The sequence below is a fragment of the Lygodium microphyllum genome, chromosome 9 (assembly GCF_053477565.2).
Source record: "Lygodium microphyllum isolate KBCC chromosome 9, Lygodium_microphyllum_v1.1.10, whole genome shotgun sequence".
Taxonomy (NCBI): Eukaryota; Viridiplantae; Streptophyta; class Polypodiopsida; order Schizaeales; family Lygodiaceae; genus Lygodium; species Lygodium microphyllum.
In genome coordinates, this window is record NC_141143.1 from 55,861,301 (window position 1) to 55,883,039 (window position 21,739).

The 21,739-nt window shown below is 42.0% G+C and overlaps 1 protein-coding gene across 2 annotated transcripts; it reads left to right on the forward strand.

Moving 5' to 3' along the window:
• Window positions 1-3,158: 3,158 nt before the first annotated feature.
• Window positions 3,159-7,538, forward strand: LOC148031055 (uncharacterized). Of its 2 annotated transcripts, none has more exons than XM_087684573.1 (6): window positions 3,159-3,414; window positions 3,524-3,599; window positions 4,148-4,380; window positions 4,569-4,834; window positions 4,936-6,718; window positions 7,092-7,538. In XM_087684573.1, the coding sequence occupies exons 1-6, from the start codon at window positions 3,325-3,327 to the stop codon at window positions 7,146-7,148; spliced, it is 2,505 nt and encodes an 834-aa protein (XP_087540699.1). In that variant the 5' UTR covers window positions 3,159-3,324; the 3' UTR covers window positions 7,149-7,538. The 2 variants fall into 2 exon arrangements, with proteins under 2 accessions (XP_087540699.1, XP_087540700.1); XM_087684574.1 differs by having other exon boundaries at window positions 3,527-3,599.
• Window positions 7,539-21,739: the final 14,201 nt, after the last annotated feature.

Genomic DNA, 21,739 nt, shown 5'->3' on the forward strand with positions numbered 1-21,739 from the left:
TAGGGCTTTTAAGGTTGCCCTTGCACTTTTTGGCCTTTTCTCTTCTCCTTTCTTCAATCGAGCTACCTCTTTTCCGCCTTTGCCCTGCATCTTTTTTATTTCCTTTTTCTTTCTTCGTGTTGGGGTTAACACTAGTAGCATTTGCACAAGGAGAGACCAAAGAAGTGAAAGAGGTCTTTGTAGTACAAGTAGAAGCCGAAAAATGGAAAGCAAAACTCAACTTCTTAGTAATCCCCATGGATGATTTTGAAGTTATCCTAGGCTTGGAATTCTATGATTAATATGTCATTGCAATGTTTGGAAAGGGAGTTAATGAGATGATGCTAGATATGCAAGGAAAAGGTGTGAGAGTACCTTGTGAAAGAATGCAGTTGCCATGCAAGACACCAATCAAAGTGAAAATGAAGGAGAACAAGCCGAGAGTCTCATGCCAAACAGTGAAGTCAAGCCTAAATCAACCAGGAGTGCCGGCCCAAGCAAGACCAGATCAAGGGAACCCTATTAGGCCACGCATCATGATGTGCAGTGCCAAGCAAGGAGACATGGTTTACCTATGTATGATCCAAATCATTGAGCAAGAGGGCACCAAGAATCCCAAACCTCAAACCAGTAGCACAGAAGTGGCAGAGATACTTGAAGAGTTCAAAGACGTAATGCCAACAGAGCTACCCATTGAGCAAGAGGGCAGCAAGAAGCCCAAACCTCAAACCACTAGCATAGAAGTGGCAGAGATACTTGAAGAGTTCAAAGACGTAATGCCAGCAGATCTACCCAAGGGCCTACCACCCAGAAGGGATGTGGATCATAAAATTGAACTCATTCTAGGATCCGTCCCACCAGCTAGGGTACCCTATTGCATAAATCACACCGAACTCATGGAATTGAAGAAGTAGCTGCATGAATTAGAAGAAGAAGGTTTCATCCACCCTAGCAAATCCCCCTTTGGTGCCTCAGTGTTTTTTGTTAAGAAGAAGGATGGGGGACTTAGACTATGTGCAGATTATAGGGCCCTCAATAAAATCACCATAAAAACAAATATCCCATGCCCCTAGTGGAGGACCTCTTAGATAGGCTACACAGAGCCAAGTACTTTAGCCGCATAGACCTTAGGTCAAGCTACCATCAAATCTGCATAGCTGAAGAAGATATCCCTAAAACAACTTTCCACACCCGATAGGCCTAAGCAATGGGCCAGGCACATTTTGTAGCCTCATGGATGGAGTCTTTAGACCCGAGATAGATGTCTTTGTCATTATCTACATTGATGATCTACTAGTTTGTAGCAAGACCCTAGAAGAACATAAGCAACACTTACGCTTAGTCTTTGAGAAATTGTGACGACATAAGCTATATGCCAAACTAGAAAAATGTGATTTTGAAGCAAAGGAGTTAGAATTCCTAGGCTTCATTGTAGGAGCAGCTTATATCAAAGTGGACCCTAAGAAAGTGGAAGCTGTCCAAAAATGGCATGTACTGAAGACTGTAAGGGAAGTGTGGGAGTTCCTCGACTTCACATTATTTTGTAGAAGGTTCATTGAGCATTACAACCTCATCACCGCACCACTCTCCCACCTCACCAAAGAAGCTAACATTGTTACATGGGGCAGTGAGCAACATGAGGCTTTTGAACAGATGAAGAAATGCATGAGCCAAACCCTTGTCTTGAAAGTACCTAACTTCACCAAACCCTTTGAGATCTCCATAGATGCATCCGATTATGGCATTGGGGGTGTACTGGTGTAAGAAGGCCACCCCATAGCTTATGAATCCAAGAAGTTCACAGATGTTGAAACTAGGTGGAGCACACATGAGAAGAAAATGCTTGCAGTCATCTACTGCCTCAGAAAATGGAAGCATTATGTTCAAGACAAATACACGTTAGTCTTCCCACCGACATCTCCCTCAAATACTTCCAATCCCAACCCAAGCTATAGGCAAAACAAGCTCGCTAGCTAGACTTCCTAGTTGAATTTGACTTGGAGATAAAACACAAGCCAAGCTCCACCAACAAGACAATAGATGCCTTGAGCCGTAAAGCTGACTCGAAAGTTGTTAGTAGCAACTCATGGAGCTAGTGAAGAAAGCCTTGAAACATGACCAAGACATGCAAAAATTATACAAGATGTGGAAGCTAACAAGACACCGTATGGAATGTACACCCTTGAGGAGGGAATCCTATTTATAGGAAAGAGATTATATATCCCCAACAATGTGGAGGTGAAGAAACTCATTCTACATGAAATACATGATGGAAAACTAGGAGGAGACAAAGGACAGAGCAAAACACTAGAGGCCCTTAGGAAGCAGTTCTTTTGGCCCAACATGAAAGAAGAAGTCATTGACTACATCAAGACATGTCCTACTTGCCAACTTGTGAAGGCACCACGCTCAAAGCTAGCGGGATTGCTTCAACCTATGCCCCGTCCATACCTAGCCGCCCATGGGATGTAATCAATATGGATTTCATTGTGGAGCTCCCCGAATCCCATGGATACACCATCATTTTTGTAGCGGTGGACTATTTGTCCAAGCAAGCCCACTTCATCCCTGCCAAACCATCATTGAATGCCAAAGAGGTAGCCTGCCTCTTCTTCACACATATGTTCAAACTACATGGCTTACCCTTAGCCATAGTGTCAAATAGAGATGGAAGATTTATGAGTGACATGTGGAAGGAACTCTTCAAGACTTTGGAAACACAATTGATATTCTCATCATCATCCCCTCCCCCCCCCTCTCCCCCCCCCTCTCCCCCCCCCCCCCCCCCTTTTCTGCTTGAGCCCCTTGCACATTGAGAGAGAGAGAGTGAGTGAGTGAGAGAGAGAGAGAGAGAGAAAAGAAGCGTGTGGGTTAGTATGGTGTGGAATGGGCAGGCAAGCTCAAAACAGGCCATGCTTTCGAGAGTGAGACACATTGTTGCATGCACCCCCAAAGCTTTTGATAATACTCATAGAAGACAGAAGATAGAAGATTCCAGGAATGTCAATTTGATTTAACCCTACGAATTGGCCAAAAGAGGAGAGGGGCCGAGGCAATTTGGACTTTTGCAATTTGAGAGACAACTGCTTTTTTGAGTTTTAGAAAATCTCCCTGAAATCTCTTTATTCAAAAATTTGAACTTTACAACGTCTCTCTCGTCTGCAAGCGAGTGTGCGAGTCTGTCATTCCGGAAACGGCTGTCTTTTGCCCCCCTCTCTCTCTCTCTCTCTCTCTCAGTGTGGAATACGACTGCTGCTTAAGCTTATCCTCAGCCCTGTGACGTCCCTACTTGCAGACGCAGAGTTTGTGCATGCGAGAGTGTGTGCCCCTCTCCTCGAAGAAGAAATGGGTTGGCTCTTCGGATGCTTCGGAGGAGGAAAGAAAGATCGCCGCCATGGGAATGGCGGCGCCGCCCCAATCCCCAAACCCTCCAAGGTGAGGCTCCTCTCCTTTTGCTGGTTTGCTCACTGTATCTACCGAAACTAAGATGGAAAACGTTGCTGCCTATTTTACCTCTTTCTGACTTGCAAACACCCTAAATCAGAAGTCATCTTATCCTGCCCCTGCACGCGCACCTTCGGCTCCTATTCCAATCAAAGTTGCTTCTTCAACAAAAACAGGTTCTGTCTCTGGCACTCTGGTTCTTGCCAATAGATGGAGGAAGGGACTTGCTTGCGTGTCTTGCTTAAGTTTTGATTGGAATTTATTATCTTGTACACGGGCCTGATTTAGAATAAGTAGATGAGATTCAGGGAACCATTTCTGAAGCTTCAACACCTTGCAGGGAACTAATGACATTAATTTAGTATCATTATGTACTCCATTTTCCCCAAGAAGATGATATGCATTGTTTCAGGAACTATTTTTTATATAGACTATCTACTCCATGATCTTTTTTTCCATTAAATTTAGGCTTCCATTGTTAAACAAGATGCATTGAACAATGTCGGGAATGATTTTTTCTGAAAATTATCCACTCCATGATCTTGTATGTCATCAAATTTAGGCTTAATAGTTTGGATAATCAACTCCATCGCCTTTCTTTTGTGAAAGATACAGCATTGTTGCACTTTAACATACATCTTCAGCAACCAGAAAATGCTGCTTCAAGCAGGGTTTCTTTTTAATTTGGAGACACTGCTTCACTTCCCTGTGTGATGCCTTGCAGAAACATACCACGATGATCTTAGCACCACCAGACAGGGTGCTAATAGTGCTAATAGTGCATCAATGGCAAGAGCAAATGGGATTGTCCTCCAGAACAAGGCATCAGTGAAGGAGAAGAAGACTTTCCCTGCTACGGACCCTTGGTTCCAACTTGATGAACTAGAGGAAGAGCTTAAGGACCTGAGCAGACAAATTGCTAGAGAGTCGGAGGATGCCAAGAAGATCAGGGATGAGGTTAGAGCTTTTACAATCAGAGTATATGTCAATTTGGAGTGCAAGCCTGTTCTATACAGGGATGCTTAAATGATTTTTTAAAGTTTCTCTCAGTAACTTAGAAAATCAGATGCTCTATTCCATACAAGATTATGGTCTCGGCATATGCTAAATGCAGGGGTCTGATTTTTTGATGCAACTGTTGGCAGGTTAATCTCCTGAAGTCTTCTGGGTCAATGGGTCAGACTTCTTCTGAAACGAAGAAAAGAGCACAGCTTCCAGAAATGTTACATATTGATACGACTGAGAAGGTCTCTCATCCAAAGTTTGTTGCCTTTCCGTCTCCAAAGTTCAAAACACATGCAGACAAAGAGCAACAGCCAAATGTGCTGCGAACTGGTTCTTGTGCAGCCACACCAGTAATGGACAGTCATGGGAAACAGGCAATGCAAATTCCCCATCTTGATAAGAGCAGGTAAGTTAAATGAAGTTTCTTCTGTTGCAGACTTTCATTTTCTTTTTTCCTTTGAGAATAACTCTTTCAAGCTAGCTCATTCTTTCCATCCTCCTTGACAGGACATATAGCAACATCCACAGCCTCAATCAAGCTCTTCCTGCAACTACTCTGGCATCAATCGGAAGATCTGTACCCCATGCCCAAAATAGGATGGTTCACAACCACATGCTGCACCAACCCGCAAATGTGTCTAAAGTAAACGCCTTGGATTCTAAATCAAAACCTCTGCAGGTGAATGGTTGTACACCAAGCTTGGACATCGACGGCACTGTTGCACATAACAATCACAAACAGCCTGATGTACCACAGAGACGTCCTGATCATTCTCTAAGCCCGGCAGCTGAGTCCTCAGTCTCTGGTAACAGTTCAGATGGACAGGACAATAATTTTAAGAAAAGAAGGTTTGGGAGTGTATCTGCTGTCCGAGAAGAAAATGAGACAAAGCTGTCTGTGGGTGATGTAAGTGTGGGTCAGAAGCGGTTAAAGATTTTTCCTCCTGCAAATGTGACGAAGTCAGACATGGAAACTATACAGTCTCAGAAGCAGATGCATACAGTCGAGTCCCTCAAACTTCCTCATATTCTCAAGTCTGGATTCCCCTCTGAAAACTCTCCCAATGCGGATGACAGCATCCCTGCAGATTTTAAGGGGAAATATATTCCGATCAAGGATCGTTACCAGGTCATGAATGACGCATTCTCTGTGTCAGAATCATTATGCCAAAGCACCACCCCTACCTCTGATTCATCTGGACACGTGCATTCTAAGACTCCAGATTCATCCAATATTGATGACAATGGATTGGCACGTGGTTCTTGTTCTTCGTTTGACAGTGAGGAAACTATCAGTGATATATCTCCAGAGCAGTGTTTCTCACCTCCTATGAGCCCATCTGAAACAGGGGGAGGTACTTGTGATGGCAACTATAGTGTTACCAGCTCCTGCGCAGGACAAATAGCAACAATCAGATATGATAACCAGGCTATCAGTCAGTATTCTTTCATTTGTGGTGCGTCAAAACAATCTTCTTCGCGTGAATATGAAGCACCAGAGAGAACTGAAGATGACTATGATTCGTACGCAGATGCAGCGTCACATGTGTCAACAGATTTCAGTGGGATCGACTATGCCACAAGTAAACTCGAACACAATGACTCAATGGACAGTTTCACATTGAGACTTGCTCAGTTGGGTGCACGTACGGCAGGGTTCAATGATGTCAATACTCCACTCAAGCTTCCTGAGTGGCTAGTCACACCCAAGGCTAGTGCTCAAAGAGCACCAGTAACTCAGTCCAGGGTAAGAAGCAAACCCCCATCTTCAGTCTTGACTCCAGTAGAGAATGTATCTCAGTGGAAACAGCTTAAGGAGAGGGATGACAAGACCCGAGGAAGCCTAAAAGCAAGCATCACTGGCAGAAAGTCAGTACCAGCAACGCAAATGTTTGAGAGTACAGCACAAGGTACAGAGTTACAGTGGAGGAGTGAGAATAAAACTGGATTTGCTTCTAGAAGTAAACCTGAGCATGGTTTAAGCAAAGCAGAAGAATCACAGCCAATTTTGGTTGATGCAAGCTTGTCATACTGGAATCCTGGCAGTTTGAAGAATGCCAAAGGCAGTTTGCACAGGATGCATGCGAATGGTGTCGATGGGAGCTTATCCCATTGGAAGAGGGATGCAGCAGAAGTAGCAGATGAATGTGGAGCTGCAGTCAGTTCAGAAGTGCAATCAGTCCGTGTAGATACTAGCTTGTCAACTTGGCTGCCCACCCCTCCTCAGCAAGGGAGACCTGGTAGAAGTTTAGTCCAATCTGGGCATTGCTCTTCTCCTGGGTTTGCAAATGTAAGACACCACTCTCCCTCCTCTGTGTTCCTTTAGTGTTATAGCATTAGAATCATGCTCGTTATGTGACCTAAAACTATGTGCCCTCCCCCTCCTGAGTGTTTCTTTAGTGTTATAGCGTAAGAATCATGCTCCTTCTGTGCAGTCTCAGATGAAGTAATCTTACAGTGTAGTATGAGTGTGAACTAACTGTTAGTTACTGCAAGGAAAGGGGTATGATTGTGGCAATAACATGTGGATAACAAGTAGAATGATTTGTAAGTGTAATGAATATCCAATATAATTACGGCAGCAGTGCAAATGAGACCCTAAAATGTCGATTGGAGACATGTATAGAAAGTATAACAGGGAGATGAATCTCTTGTTGATGCAGGAAGCCTTTTGGAACGATGTTAACAAATCGATGACGAGGAGAATGATCAGGAACTGAGACATGTTTGTGTCAACATGCTGGTGTGCGCCCCGGCCGCCCCCTCCCCCCCCCCCCTGCAAGAGTCAGCATGCTGCTTCTGATGGCTGGAGTGGCCATATTGGGTGATGTTTAAGGCTGTGCTGTAGGATGTGTACCCCTCTTCTTTAGGTTTTGGATTGCTGTAAAACGAATTGCTTGTGCCCATATATATACATATCTTTGTTACACAAATAAAAAATCTTGAATCTCCCAAATCACGAAGCATTCCTCTGAGTTCCAAACTTGTTTCCCAACATGCAAAACTTCTTTGAAGTTCCAAGTTACTTGCTTCTACGCAATTGCCCTAATAATAAATTTTCATCCTTTCACCATTTCCTCATTCAACTTGTAATCAATGCAATAATCATTCTAGAACTTTCTAAGTGAGGCAATTCTTAAAGGAGCACAACACATTACTCTATTCGCGTTTCCAAATAGTTAGTGATGCAAGTGGTAAATTGATTGGTTAGAGTGGGACCGTGTGGACAATTTACCACATTATTATTATTATTATTATTAGAAGTGAAAATATATTGTAAATTTGGGGATGTGGGGTATAGGGATGTCGCTATCCCATTGGCCCATTTACCATTTATTAATTTGTAATAGATGTCATGCTTGCATGTGTGCAAGGCATGCAAGAGAGAGCTTGCAAAGGAGCAAAGAATTGTGTCATGGAGATGCGGAGCAAGAGCTTAATGGGAATGAATCGTCATGAAAATGTGGAGGAGGTTAATGGTTCCCCAGACTCTTGAGGTGGACATGATTAAGAGAATCAACTAACTTTTTAGGAGCTAATCTTAAGCAATAAAATTCAATCGAGAAGTTATTTCACACACAAAGGTTGGGAAGAGAAATCCATGGGAGCAAAGAATTGCATTGTGAAATTGTGGTGATCTTTGAGAGATGACTCAAAGTTGGGAGCTTATGTTTTATCACCTTTCAAAACAAAATATTCAATTTATTCAAGGGTGTAGCTTTTTAGACTTGCCCAACTAACCACCACAGCCTACAAATTTAATCTGTATTGAACCACCACAGCCTACAAATTTAAATTGTATCGAAACATGACTTTTTTTTGAAAGGTGGCATTCAACCATCTAACCAACTTCGCCTTTGTAGGATGGCCCCCCAAAAAAAAAAGAAAGATCATCAAACTAGCTGGCTTAGCCTTATGGATTTCTCTTCCCAACCATTGTAAGTGATGACTTTTTGTTCTCACTTTATTGCTTTTTTGTTAACTCTTGGTTAGATCAGTTACTATCTCTTTGCCTTTTGTGTTATGCAAAATGGAGGAGGAGACAATAGTTCATTTGTTTTGGCAATGTGCTCAAGTGTGACTTGCTTGGAAGATAGTTAAGAGATGGCATAAGCTTGCTAATTTAAATGATAATCTCACTTGTTCTTCATAACATGTACAAATGGATAAGGTAGAAGCAAGAGAAGGGAGTTCTCAAAGTTTGCACATACAAGAATGACCTCAATTCAGAGAAGGGAGTTCTCAAAGCTTGCACATACAAGAATGACCTTCTCAATTCACTCCTTAGTTTTTATGCTCATGGTTTTTAGCTTAGGGCTCTCTCCTTAAGGTGCTAACCCTTTGTACGATTTTGAGTCTAGGATTCCCTCCACAAGGTGGTAATCCTACCTATCTTTTTGGCCTTGGTCCTCTTTTGATTTATGAATACATGTTAGATTAATTGGACTTGTTCCAACTGAAGTGGATAGAAGTTTCATGTTGCAACCTTCATATCCATTGTGACTTAAAAAAAAGTATGTTACAATTTGCATGGAGCCCATATTGAGTCACATGTCATGAATTGTGTGGTGGGGGGACTTGATTGAGGTGCTGTGCCAAACACATATTATACACACAAAGGAAGCTCACTCAGAAACACAAGAAGAGAGATGGAGGCCAAAATGTTGTCTTGCTAGTTTCTTCATCATCTTTCACACACAATCAATGTATATAAAGTACAAATAAGATACAACATAAAGGAAAGTGGCCTACTAAGTCAAATAGTGCATAATTGACTATACTGATATTGATTGATTGATACTATAACTATGCTAGTTGTAGGTACGTGCAATGAACCAAATATAATAAGTGATAAGTTAGTGACCATGTGAGGATCATAATGACCATCAATGTGCTAACTGTGCATGTGCAAACCCATCTAACCAGGTGGTCCATTATCAGTGTTCGCACGTGTTGATCTTGCCATCTCAACACTCCCCTTCAAGCTCAAATATATCTTTGCAACTCCAAGTAAGCTTCAAAAGCTTCTATGTATTCAATGCCTCTATGAAAATGTTAGCTATTTGATCTTGTGTGCCAATATATACTAATTCAATCTCTCCTACAAGCACATTCTCTCTCATAACATGGTAATGCACCTCAATGTGTTTTATCCTAGCATGGAACACTAGGTTTTTGGCTAATTGTATACTACTCATGTTGGCATTGTGAATGATAACTAAATTGTCCCCCTTACACATCCAAATCACCTAATAACTTTTGCAGCTATACCATCTTACATGCTATCATAGTAGCACATCTACTCAACCTCTGTACTTGATAAAGCAATTTTAGGTTACTTTTTGCTACTCTATATAATTGTTGCACTACTGAGGAAAAACATGAATCTGTTGTGTAGATCTTCTCTCTCAATATGCAAATTGTACCTTATATACCTCAATATGTGTCTAACTGCATCCAAATGAGGCTTTCTACATATGCGTATAGACAGACTAATAAGGCTATCAACATAACACAACTCTAGCTTTGTGATAGCCATGTAAATCAGACTTCTACTATCCTCTTAAGTGAATACAGTAGATCCTTCTATCTCATCCCCAACAACACCAGCACTCTGCTTCACATTTTGCTCCAACAACACCAAAGGAGGCTTACATGTTGTCATACCATACTTGGATAACATATCCAAGCCATATTGCCTTTGGGATAGCTATATACCATTATCACATGTAGTCACCTTAATACCAAGAAGGTATTCTTTACATCTGTTTGTTGTAAACTCCAACCTTTGGTTCTTGACAAAGCAATCACACATCTAACAATTGCCATCCTACCAAGTGGATTGAATGTCTCTTCGTAATGTGTGCTGTATTTTTAAGCATAGCCTTTTGCAACCAACCTAGCCTTATATATGCTAGTAGAACCATTTGCATTATGCTTAATTTTGTAGACCCGCTTATAGCCAATAGCTTTCTTGCCCTTAGGTAATGATACTAGATCCCACCCAAGTCTTATTGGCCTCTAATATAGACCCACTTACAGCCAATAGCTTTCTTGCCCTTAGGTAATGATACTAGATCCCAAGTCTTATTGGCCTCTAAAATAGATATCTCCTCATCCATTGCTGCATCCCAATGTGCATGACCAACAACATCCTCAAAACAAGTGGGCTCAACATCTTCAATCACCTTTACCATATAAGCATAATGGTGAGTTGCATAATAGCAACATCCAATAGTTTTTGAGATTGTAGTAGACTCACATTGAGTTCGCTCATTGTTATAGTCTCTTGCAAGTTAAAAGGAATCTCACAACCATTATGCCACTGCCTCGTTCAACAAGCTCTCAATCCAAATGCATAGCTCACCACTAGCCTTGAGTCACAGTCACGAGAAGGATGTAGAGACAAGGAAGAGTAGAGAACTCGCCAAGTGCTTAATGCCACATCCTCACGCTCTCATTGTCAATCTCTCTCTCTCACTCTCTCTTGCACACACTCTCTCTCAATAGCACATGAGATCTCCAAGCAACATACAAAGACTTAGAGAAAGAAAGATCACTCAAAAGTTGGTAGACATTTGAACAACACGATCCATTTCTTCTCTTCTTTTTATACATGCTTCTGAGGGTTTCCACCCCTTTTTGGTCACTTGGACACTTAGCAAAATTAAACCGTGTTGTTTCTACATGTGGGTGAGAACACTAATTCTTGCCCTTGTGTGTGTCTCAATCCACTTACGAATTATGTCCGTCGATGCAATGATGGGAAGAACTGTGTGCATCTCAATTCCTTCGTTCCTAGAAGGTGTGTGCATCTCAATTCTCGACATAAGGTTTAGAGTTACATAGGGTATATGCATGTGCATCATGGCCTTACATGATTGCTATTTTTGATTGCAATGGTCCCTCTATCAAGTTCTTCAATGCTTCCCACAATGGAAGTGTTGAGAGATCGAGCTCCACTCGTGATATGCCAGGGTGACCGTTGTGCATTTATGTCACCGACTTGTCAGTTGTAGATGCGGTTGGTACACCGCCCATGAATAATAGCTAGATGACAGCTATCCTTATCTACTCTAGTTCGTGGCTCAGTTAGTATGCCACCTTAGTTAGTTGAGTTTGGTTTGAGACCCATATATAGGGTTCTTGTATTTCTTTGTATGAGAGTTCTTTTTGGCTTACACAACTAAGAAGAAAAAAAACTGTTTTCAGCCTCCACCCTTGTGTGTATTCCCCATTGTGCAAGCAAGAAAGCTACAAGTGAGACTCCTTCCTTCTCTCCCACAATCTTGACATGGTATCAGAGCCTTATTCGTGGTAAGGAGCTCAAGAAAGCAAGCCAAGCTCGCGGTGTTCTGGTAAGAGGAGCAGTGTTGCTTTCATTTTCTGTTTTGGGAGCAGATCTCTACAGGTAGCACAGCCGGAAATTGCAAGAGTGCATTGTCTCAGGTTGAGATGCCCTTCGCGGTGAAGCAAGAGGGTAGTATATATTGCGGGAGAAGGCTTTAGCCCCTGGCGACCCTGTTTTTTTGATTTGAGGCCATTTCAGGGCCTGTTTTGGAGGCGGAAGTTTTCTGCACGCACTCAGGAAAAGGCCCAGTTTAATGCTGTGCAACCACTGTTCTACAGGTCGGTGAAAAGTTACTGTAGAAATTGCATCGTATGCTTGTGTGCAGAGACATTGGGAGTTACAGAATCATCCTTGTTGCCTGTTGATGCAAAATCGTCACTAGGAAGTGACTGTGTGGTCGAATACCACTTTCGTCAGTTTTGCAGATTAGCCCTTGTGAGGTTGAAGCTGTGTTCTTTGCAGTGACAAAACTTTTTGCAGTGTTCTGTGATGGCGTCCGATTCTCTCTCACAGATTGTCACTGAAAAGCTTGACAAGAACAACTTCCAAGCATGGAAGTTTAGAATGACGAATTTCCTTATGGAAAAAGGATATTTGAAATTTGTTGCAGGAAATGAAGAAGAACCAGTTCTTCCTGATGTTCCCAATCAACAGCAAATGCAGGCATTTAAAGCATGGCATGAGAGAGCCATGAAAGTTATGTATTGGCTGTCTATCAGTATTTCAGACTCTATGATTGTGCATATTCAGGATGCAAGTACGCCAAAGGAGATATGGGATACTTTGTCAAAAATGTATAGCACAAATACTCAAGCCAGGAAAATGCAGCTCAAGCAAGAGTTGCATAATGTGCAAAGAGAAAATATGAGCATCAATGATTACCACATGAAGGTGAAGAAGATTGCAGATGCACTTGCTTCCATTGGGTCGCCAGTGGAAGATGATGATTTAGTTTCTGTGACCTTGAATGGTCTAGGAAATGATTATGCACAGTTTCGAACATCCATTTTCGTCCGTGAAAGATTTCCTGATTTTGAGGAGTTGATTGCTCTTCTAATTTCTGAGGAGCAGAGAAATGGTGGTGCATCTTCTTCAGGAGGAACTTCAAAAGAAGCTGTCTTCTACTCAAATGCTGGAAGAGGTAGAGGCAGAGGTAGAGGAGGCTGATCTGGAGGCCGTGGTAGAAATCAGAATATGCAGCAAACTCAAGAAAACCAGTCCTATGGAGGAGGACGTGGTAACTCTAGAGGCAGGGGGAGCCAAAGAGGTCGTGGTGGATGGCAAAGAGAGCAAAATGCAAACAACAATGTTGAATGCTACTACTGTGGTAAAATGGGTCATATGGCTAAAGACTGCTATAAAAAGCAGAATGACATCATGAATGGAAAACTGCAACAAGGAAATTATGCATCTTCTAGTAGACAGGGTGATGACAGAAATGAGCATTTGTTTATGGTGCAGCACATGAACAATTCTGTGACAAGTGCAGAAGAAAGCAACGATGTATGGTATGTTGACTCAGGTGCATCAAACCACATGACAGGTCATGCAGAATGGATGGAGGATGCAAGGAAAATGGAAAAACCAGGATTTGTGGAGACTGGTGATGATACTGCACATCCTATTGTGCAGATTGGAAAAATTCCCTTGTCTATGCAGGATGGGAAAAAGAAATACCTGTCCGATGTATTTCATGTCCCGAATATCACCAAGAGTCTGGTTTCTGTTGGCCAAATGGTTGAGCAGGGCTTGCAGGTCAGATTTAATCCTCATGGATGCTTTGTTGAGGATATGAAAAATAAAGGTTGCTTGATAGAAAAAGGAAAGAAGAAGGGCAGAATGTTTACGTTGGATGCAGACATGTCTGAATTGAGTGCAACAATATTTGCACATGGGACCGGTGTAGTTGCAGATATTGATATCTGGCATAAACGCATTGGTCATGTTAATGTACAACGACTTAAATCAATGCAGGCCCAAAATATTGTTGCAGGATTGCCTAGATCCAAGGTTGCAGAAATGCATAAGGTATGTGAAGCCTGTCAATTTGGAAAACATGCAAGGAAACCATTTCCTAGACATGTTCAAGAGAGTAAGAAGCCATTGGAATTAATCCACTCTGATGTGTGGACTACTAAAGCTGCATCTATTGGAGGCTGTCATTATTTTGTCACTTTTATTGATGACTATAGCAGAAAAGTTTGGGTGTATTTTATGAAAAAGAAAAGTGAAGTTTTTGGGCATTTAAAAATTCTTAAAGGTATGGTTGAAAAAGAAACAGGCCTGCAAATAAAATGCCTAAGGTCAGATGGAGGGGGAGAGTACCTCTCAAATGAGTTTGCAAGGTTCTTGCAGGAGCATGGCATAAAGCAGCAATATTCATGCAGTCATACCCCACAACAAAATGGAATTGCAGAAATAAAAAACACGCATATTGGAGAGGTATCTCGTGCCATGCTCAATGAAAAAGACCTGCCAGATTTTTATTGGGCTGAAGCAGTTGCTACAGCAGTCTACATAATGAACATGACTCCCACTGTAGCAATACATGGAATGACTCCAGAGAAGAGGTATACTGGTAGGAAACCAGATATTTCTCATTTGAAAATCTTTGGTTGCATTGCCTATGTTCATGTGCCAGATGAGTTGAGATCCAAGTTGGATCCAAAAGCTGAGAAGTGCATCGTTATTGGTTACTCTCTGCAGAGCAGAAAGGGTATAGATACTATAACCCTTCTACTCGTAAGTTTACAATGAGAAGAGATGTTGTTTTTGATGGGATGAGTAGCTGGTATAAACCAGTAAATGTGATTGATGATGTAGATGCACAAAATGGTAATGCTGCACAGAATTCACAGCAGCAGTCACAAAATATTAGTGGACCTGGAGTGTCCTCTAGCAGTGGTTCACATTCTTCGCCATGGACAGGCAGATTGAGATCAGGAGAATCTTCTCAAAGCAATGCAGATAGTGGTATGCAGGTTTCACGAAAAGGAAAAGAGAAGGTAGATCAGCCCATGTTTGATGTGAATGCAGGTCACTCTTATGTGGATGGTGAATCCAGTGGCTCAGAACAGAGCATTGATGATGAGTTGGGTATCCCCTCTATTGTTACACCTGGAGTAAGGAAGACCAGGGATGTTTTGAGAGCACCTGGAAGTGAGCCTACTTTACATAGGTCTACTAGAGCTAGGTATCCTGTGGATAGGCTGAAATATGATGGATTTACAGCCATCCACTATGCATATATGGTCAAAGTGATACAGGAACCAGAACCCACTTCTTTTGAGCAAGCCATGGGAAAAGAAAAATGGGAGAAAGCCATGGATGAAGAAATGGATGCCTTGGAAGCAAATGCTACATGGGAGTTGGTACCTTTGCCTAAAGGTAAGAATGCAATTGGCTGTAAGTGGGTTTATAAGGTGAAGCATAATGTAGATGGTTTTGTGAACAGATACAAGGCAAGATTAGTAGTCAAGGGATATGCACAAACATATGGCATTGATTATGAAGAAACATTCAGTCCGGTTGCAAGGATGGCAACCGTAAGAGCAGTCATTGCTATGGCTGCATCAAAGGGATGGTCTTTACATCAGATGGATGTAAAGAATGCCTTCTTGCATGGTGATTTGCAAGAAGAGGTCTATATGGAGCAGCCACCAGGTTATGTGCATGCTGTTCATCCTGAGTTTGTTTGCAGGTTGAAGAAAGCCTTGTATGGCTTGAAGCAAGCACCTAGAGCATGGTCTGACAAGATAGGACAGTATCTTGTTACTATTGGCTTTCAGATTTCCAAGGTAGATTTCTCACTTTATGTGAGAAAAACCCGAGAAATGTATTATGCTACTTGTCATTTATGTTGATGATTTGATTATGACAGGTGACAGTGATGAAGATATCCTTCATGTGAAAATGCTATTGAAGCAGAAGTTTGAGATGAAGGATTTGGGAGAGCTGCGTTATTTCCTGGGCATTGAGGTGATTAGATCACCAAGTGGGATACAGCTCTTGCAGAGGCAGTATGGATTGCACATACTGTCCAAATATGGGATGACAGGCTGTAAGCCTATTTCAGTTCCTTTGGAGCAGAATGTGAAGCTGAGTGCAGATGTAGGTGAGCTTCTGGAAGACCCTACTATGTACATATGCATAGTAGGAAGCTTGATTTATATGACTATTACCAGGCCAGATTTGAGCTATACTGTTGGACTGGTAAGTCAGTTTATGCAGGCTCCAAGGAAACCACATTTGGATGCGGCTAGACGCATACTCAGATAGACGATCTACCAGTGGATATGTGTTCTCTTTTGGGAGTGCTGCAGTCACTTGGAGCAGCAAGAAACAACCTACAGTTGCCTTGTCGAGCACAGAGGCTGAGTACAGGGGTGCAGCAATGGCTGCATGTGAGGTAGCTTGGTTGCATAAGCTACTTTATGATATGCATCAGTCTACAGATGGGCCAGTTGTCATTTATTGTGACAACATGAGTAGTATACACTTGGCAAATAAACCAGTCTATCATGGTAGAACAAAGCACATTGAGGTGCATTATCACTATGTGCGGGAGAGGGTTTTACTAGGTCTTATTGATCTAGTTTATGTCAGCACAGAGGATCAGGTAGCTGACATATTCATGAAGGCATTGGGCGCAGAGAAGCTGCGCAAGTTCAGAGACCTGCTTGGTATGCAGGAATTGGGATTGAGCTTGAGGGGGAGTGTTGAGAGATCGAGCTCCACTCGTGATATGCCAGGGTGACCGTTGTGCATTTATGTCACCGACTTGTCAGTTTGCAGATGCAGTTGGTACACCGCCCATGAATAATAGCTAGATGACAGCTATCCTTATCTACTCTAGTTCGTGGCTCAGTTAGTATGCCACCTTAGTTAGTTGAGTTTGGTTTGAGACCCATATATAGGGTTCTTGTATTTCTTTGTATGAGAGTTCTTTATGGCTTACACAACTAAGAATAAAAAAAGACCGTTTTCAGCCTCCACCCTTGTGTGTATTCCCCATTGTGCAAGCAAGAAAGTTACAAGTGAGACTCCTTCCTTCTCTCCCACAATCTTGATAGGAAGGCCCTATTTTGGCAATTGTCCTAGTGGCAACAAGGACACCTAGATTGAGATTAGCATGGAAAGCAAGCTAGCGCTTGGTTTTCCTTAGTCATTTTCTTTGACATCATGCTTCTATTGTGGTCATGGCTTGGCTAATTTACCATACCTATGCTACTTGGCTCTTGAGGTGGCATTTGGTCTTCTCATGATCCGATATACATGGGAAAAGTGGGTAGACTCATGTCTTGAGAACTCATACAACTCATCTTCGAGGATTGGCTCAGTGTCATAAAGATGTGCACATATCTCTCTTACCCAAATTTTGGCCTTGTCTACAATATCCACATGTTGTTTTGGATTAGGGTATTCACCAATTTTTGTGCCTTCTTTTTCCTTCATTTTTGAAGCACACATTTTTGCGCCTACAATGAGAACTTATCTCCCTCTGGTTAGTCTTGTATCTTGAGTGTAAGATTTCTCTTAGCTCTTTTCTTTATCTTCTTTTGGTTTTTTAAAGCTATGGATGATGGGCCAAGGAAACTAGACCCATGCATTGAAATATTAGCCTTCTTTGCTTGGGCTCTAAACGTTACATTCAGGGGAATAGGAGTAGCATCATCGTCTAATGTCTTGATACTAAAGAGTTTGAGTGCTATAGATGGTACAATTGTTGAACTAGTGGAAGATTTCTACCTAGGACAATCAACATAAGTTGTGTGACACTGCACTTTGGACAACTTTGGTTAGGTTTGTCCTTGTTCACTTGTTTCTTCTTCAAAAACCTCAATGAGATGTGTCTTGGGTGGCCACAACTCCTACAAGTGAGAGGCCCTTGCGATGGGTTTCATCCCATACCCAAAGCCATGACTAGGATTGACTTAAAGTCCACCAATATCAAATTTTCCTCTTTGTTATATATGTTTTTTAAATCCAATGACTTTTCCACAAAGTGCATAGGGGTGTCAATAGGCCAATGAGTGGCAATGGGTCTAGGCAGACTGCATATTCTTGTCAAATTAATTTCAACCCTAGGGATTGGTGGCCTTTGTGGGATACCCCTCTTTATCACTTAAGTAACACAATAGTTTATATATGTTTTTTCATCCAAATGGATCTCCACAAAGTGCATAGGGGGTGTCACTAGGTAGATGAGTGATTATGCGTTTGGGTGGTTTGGATATTCTTGTTAGTTTAATTTCCTAGGGATTGGTGGCCTTGGTTTGGGCGATGGTAGTGAAGATCCCCTTTCGTAGTTAGCAATGAACGGTCGAGGATAAGGTTATATATATGACAATCTCTGAGGTAGTTAGCAATGAATAGCTTTGTGCCATACTTACAACTATTTGTACAAGTGTGAGGTCTCGGATGTGGACATTTTGATGGAAGGCCATTGGTCCCCATAGTGGATGCATTGTATATGTGGCCTTGTCATGTCATCTTATTAGCTCTTGAAGCTTTTCAAGTTCTAGTTTCAAGCCTACTTAAACCAACCATCCTCCTCGGAAAGGCAGTGATGACCTGATTAACCAACAATTATAGCAAGCAAAAAATTCACATAAATTGAAAATACAAATCTTACCACTTAATCATGGACATTGGACAACCTATTGGCCCTAGAACTTGGTACCCTTCTTGCAATATTACTTTAACTTATATTGCAAATGGATGGAGTATAATTGAAAATCTTTAACCTCCTCCACTAATCCAAGTGCCTCTTGTTGTCACACATTACTAGCAAGCCTTCAAATCAAATTGCCCCTTGATTCGCTAGGGGATTGATATTCACCTATGCTCATTAGGAAATAAATTAACCCCAAATTCAATGTTGGTTGACTGTGTCTTGGATCTTCTTGAAATACATTGATTTTAGCTATGAAAATTCAGGTATGAAACCTTCAAACTTGGGCACGCTTCTCGAGGTGACCGTCAAACCCTAGTTTCTATTGTAAATTAGGGTTTGTAGCAAAGATTAACCAAAGTAAATGCCCACCTCAAATGTCTAGATTATTGTAAAACTTAAAGCAAAGCTAGAAAATGGTTGGGGAAAGAGAGAGAATACTGTAGAGAGAGAAAGTTTAGGGATTTGTCATGAGAAATTGGTGAAATAGAGCTATTGACCTAGTTTTTAGTCCAAATGGATTCACAATTAGCAAAGAAAAGATCAGAGATTGTAATCTTTAGGAAAATGTGCACAACCCCATGATCACCAACTTCCCATGGTTAGGAATATGCAATCGCCTTCACCAAAATGGTCTCCAATGGTTGAAGAATGGCCCCCAAAAATGTGGAAACAAGTTTTTCTTCTCCCTTAAGCCTCCAATTCAACTTTTCCAAACTTGCATGGGCAAGTTTTCCCAAGTGGTAGCCTTGTAAATTGAATTTCTAGCATTATCTAGCCAATTAAAGGAAAATATACATTTAGATAATTAATTTAGCAATTAGTTCTATGCCAAAAAAAAAACTAACCAACCAACAATTAATTTGGCTAGGCCAATAAAGTGAACTTGAGTACTCATTAGCTCAAAATTGGAATTAATTAATTAATTAATGTCAAATATCTACAATTTTCTAATGTCACCACTAATATTAAATTTGGCTAATTAAATATAATAGGCCAAGTTTTGACACTCAATACCACCTAGTATGTATCAGGCATAACTTATTATAACTTTTGTCTTTGGCAACAATTGTTATCTTGGGGTCTTGGGTCCCACACTATGAAATAATTGACATGCACCTTGCATATGAAGCCACATTTGCACATTTGTTGCTGCTGAACTTTTTAATGAAATGCTAAGAAAATTGATAAGATCTTCCACATGTCTATTTCTACAGAGACAGAGACTACTCTAGTTTAGTTTCCAAGAAATATTGGTACATTGCCCTAATCTTCTATTACTCTAGTGTTTTGCGTCCAAGGTCTGCCCAACAGAATATTATAGTCCACTCTGTTCATAGTAATGAAATTCAAGAGAGATTTGGACACCTATGGTTCTCACTGACCAATCCTTTAAGACTTTTAAGGGCTTGACTTTTAGCCCCTTGGCCAATGTTACATTGAAGTTACTTTTCGCTTTGACTAGATGTAGTCCGAATCGAACACGTATGTGTTTTTGCAGTGCGGCCTTTTTGCCCTTGTTGGCTAGATTGGCCCATTGAGGTTCTAGGGTCTCTGTTTGTCTTTGTTCGGGTATGGGATTTTGGTTGCTCTTTTGCAAGTGAGAATCCATGCTCGTGTAGAGCCATTACTACACTAGGGTCTAATTTGGAGGACCTTTCACGACACGTGTTTTCTCTCCAACCTACTCCGGGGAGGTGTGGAGGGGGCCTCTACGGGGATCCAAGGGGACAGTCCTCCCCGGCCCGCAGGGCCGCTACCATAAATGTAAAATATTACACGGCGCAGTGAACAGAATCTGAGAAAGAGATAGAGAGTACACAACAGATAAGAGGAGAATCAGTAAATTCTTTAACTCCAAACAACTGATACAAAGATGGCTCTGTCCACCCGTGCGCTTCCACTGTGTGAAGCTTAGATGGCGATCTAGACAGAAGATAGGTGAAGAGTTTAAGGCTAGCTGGAACAACAACTCTGACTGGGTGAAAGATGAGTGTATGATGGCTGCGAAGGGGTTTAGCTTTTATAGCCCGCGAAGGTCGTTAGGTCGACCTATTGACCTGACCGACCTACCATATGAGCCTCCACTAGTCGGCCAGGGAATATTCCAGGGAATATTCCCTTTACCATTGGGCTAGGGGTGCTGCCCCCGGACCCCCGCCAAGGGGGCCGCTGGCCCCCTTGGGACCCCCCAACCAGGGGCCTCTTCCGCGGCCCCCGGACCCCACAATAGGGGCCCCTTTTAACTCCCTTACCACGCAACTCAATGCAATGTGCCTCGAGTTGCTACCAGCTTAACCACTCCGTCTAACCCAAAGATTAGACCCACAATAGTCACCTTTTTGCCATCCGGTCACATAGACCTCATCTGATATACAAGTCAGGACTCAACCAATGTCCGGGCTCACATTTGGCTTCTCCTCATAATGGGGGCCTTACAACTTTGAGCACCATGGATCATTGGTAGCACCTAATGAGGGTGGGGCATTGATCATATCTAACACCCCCCCTCAATGTCCACCCATAGGTGAACTATCTCCTCGGCCCAATGCCGAGTCTCTGAAGATGAACTTGAAGCAGATCCTTCGTAAGTGCTTTGGTGAAGATATCTGCTCCATTTTCCTCTGTTGGACAGTAGACCAATTCCACTATCCCATCCTCCATCAAATCACGCACATAGTGATACTGGATCTCTATATGTTTGGTGCGTGCATGAAACACTGGATTTTTGGCAATGGCGATGCAACTCTGATTGTCACATCTCAGCAAAGTTGGTTCTTCATCCTGCACTCCCATATGCCATAGAATCCTTCTCAACCATACGGCCTCACATGCAGCAAAACAAGCTGCCTTGTACTCTGCTTCGGTAGAAGACAATGCCACTGTTGGTTGCTTCTTACTAATCCAAGAGAAAATTCCTGAACCCAAAGAGAAACAATAACCAGAAACTGACTTCCTGGAACCAATGTCTCCTGCCCAATCTGAGTCACAGTTCCCCACAAGAGAAGTTCCGAAACTGTATGTGATACCATAGTCAAGAGTTTTCTTCAAGTATCTGAGCACCCGCATCCCAGCCTTCCAATGACTCTCATGAGGTTTGTTTGAGAACCTACTCAAAACACCAACAGCAAAATTGATATCTGGTCTGGTGTTACACAAGTAGATCAGACTGCCGACCAACCTCCTATACCTCCCAATGTCTGCTAATGCTGATGTATCCTCGACGGATAACTTTGCATTCACCTCCATAGGTGTAGCTATCTCCTTGCACTCGGTCATGCCAAATG

What these genes read in the sequence shown, in the direction of transcription:
- LOC148031055 (XM_087684573.1), top strand. Translation starts at nt 3,325, where the DNA reads ATGGGTTGGCTCTTCGGATGCTTCGGAGGAGGAAAGAAAGATCGCCGC. An exon ending in CAATCCCCAAACCCTCCAAG is followed by an intron (nt 3,415 to 3,523) that starts GTGAGGCTCCTC and finishes ACCCTAAATCAG; the next exon opens with AAGTCATCTTATCCTGCCCC. An exon ending in CCAAGAAGATCAGGGATGAG is followed by an intron (nt 4,381 to 4,568) that starts GTTAGAGCTTTT and finishes AACTGTTGGCAG; the next exon opens with GTTAATCTCCTGAAGTCTTC.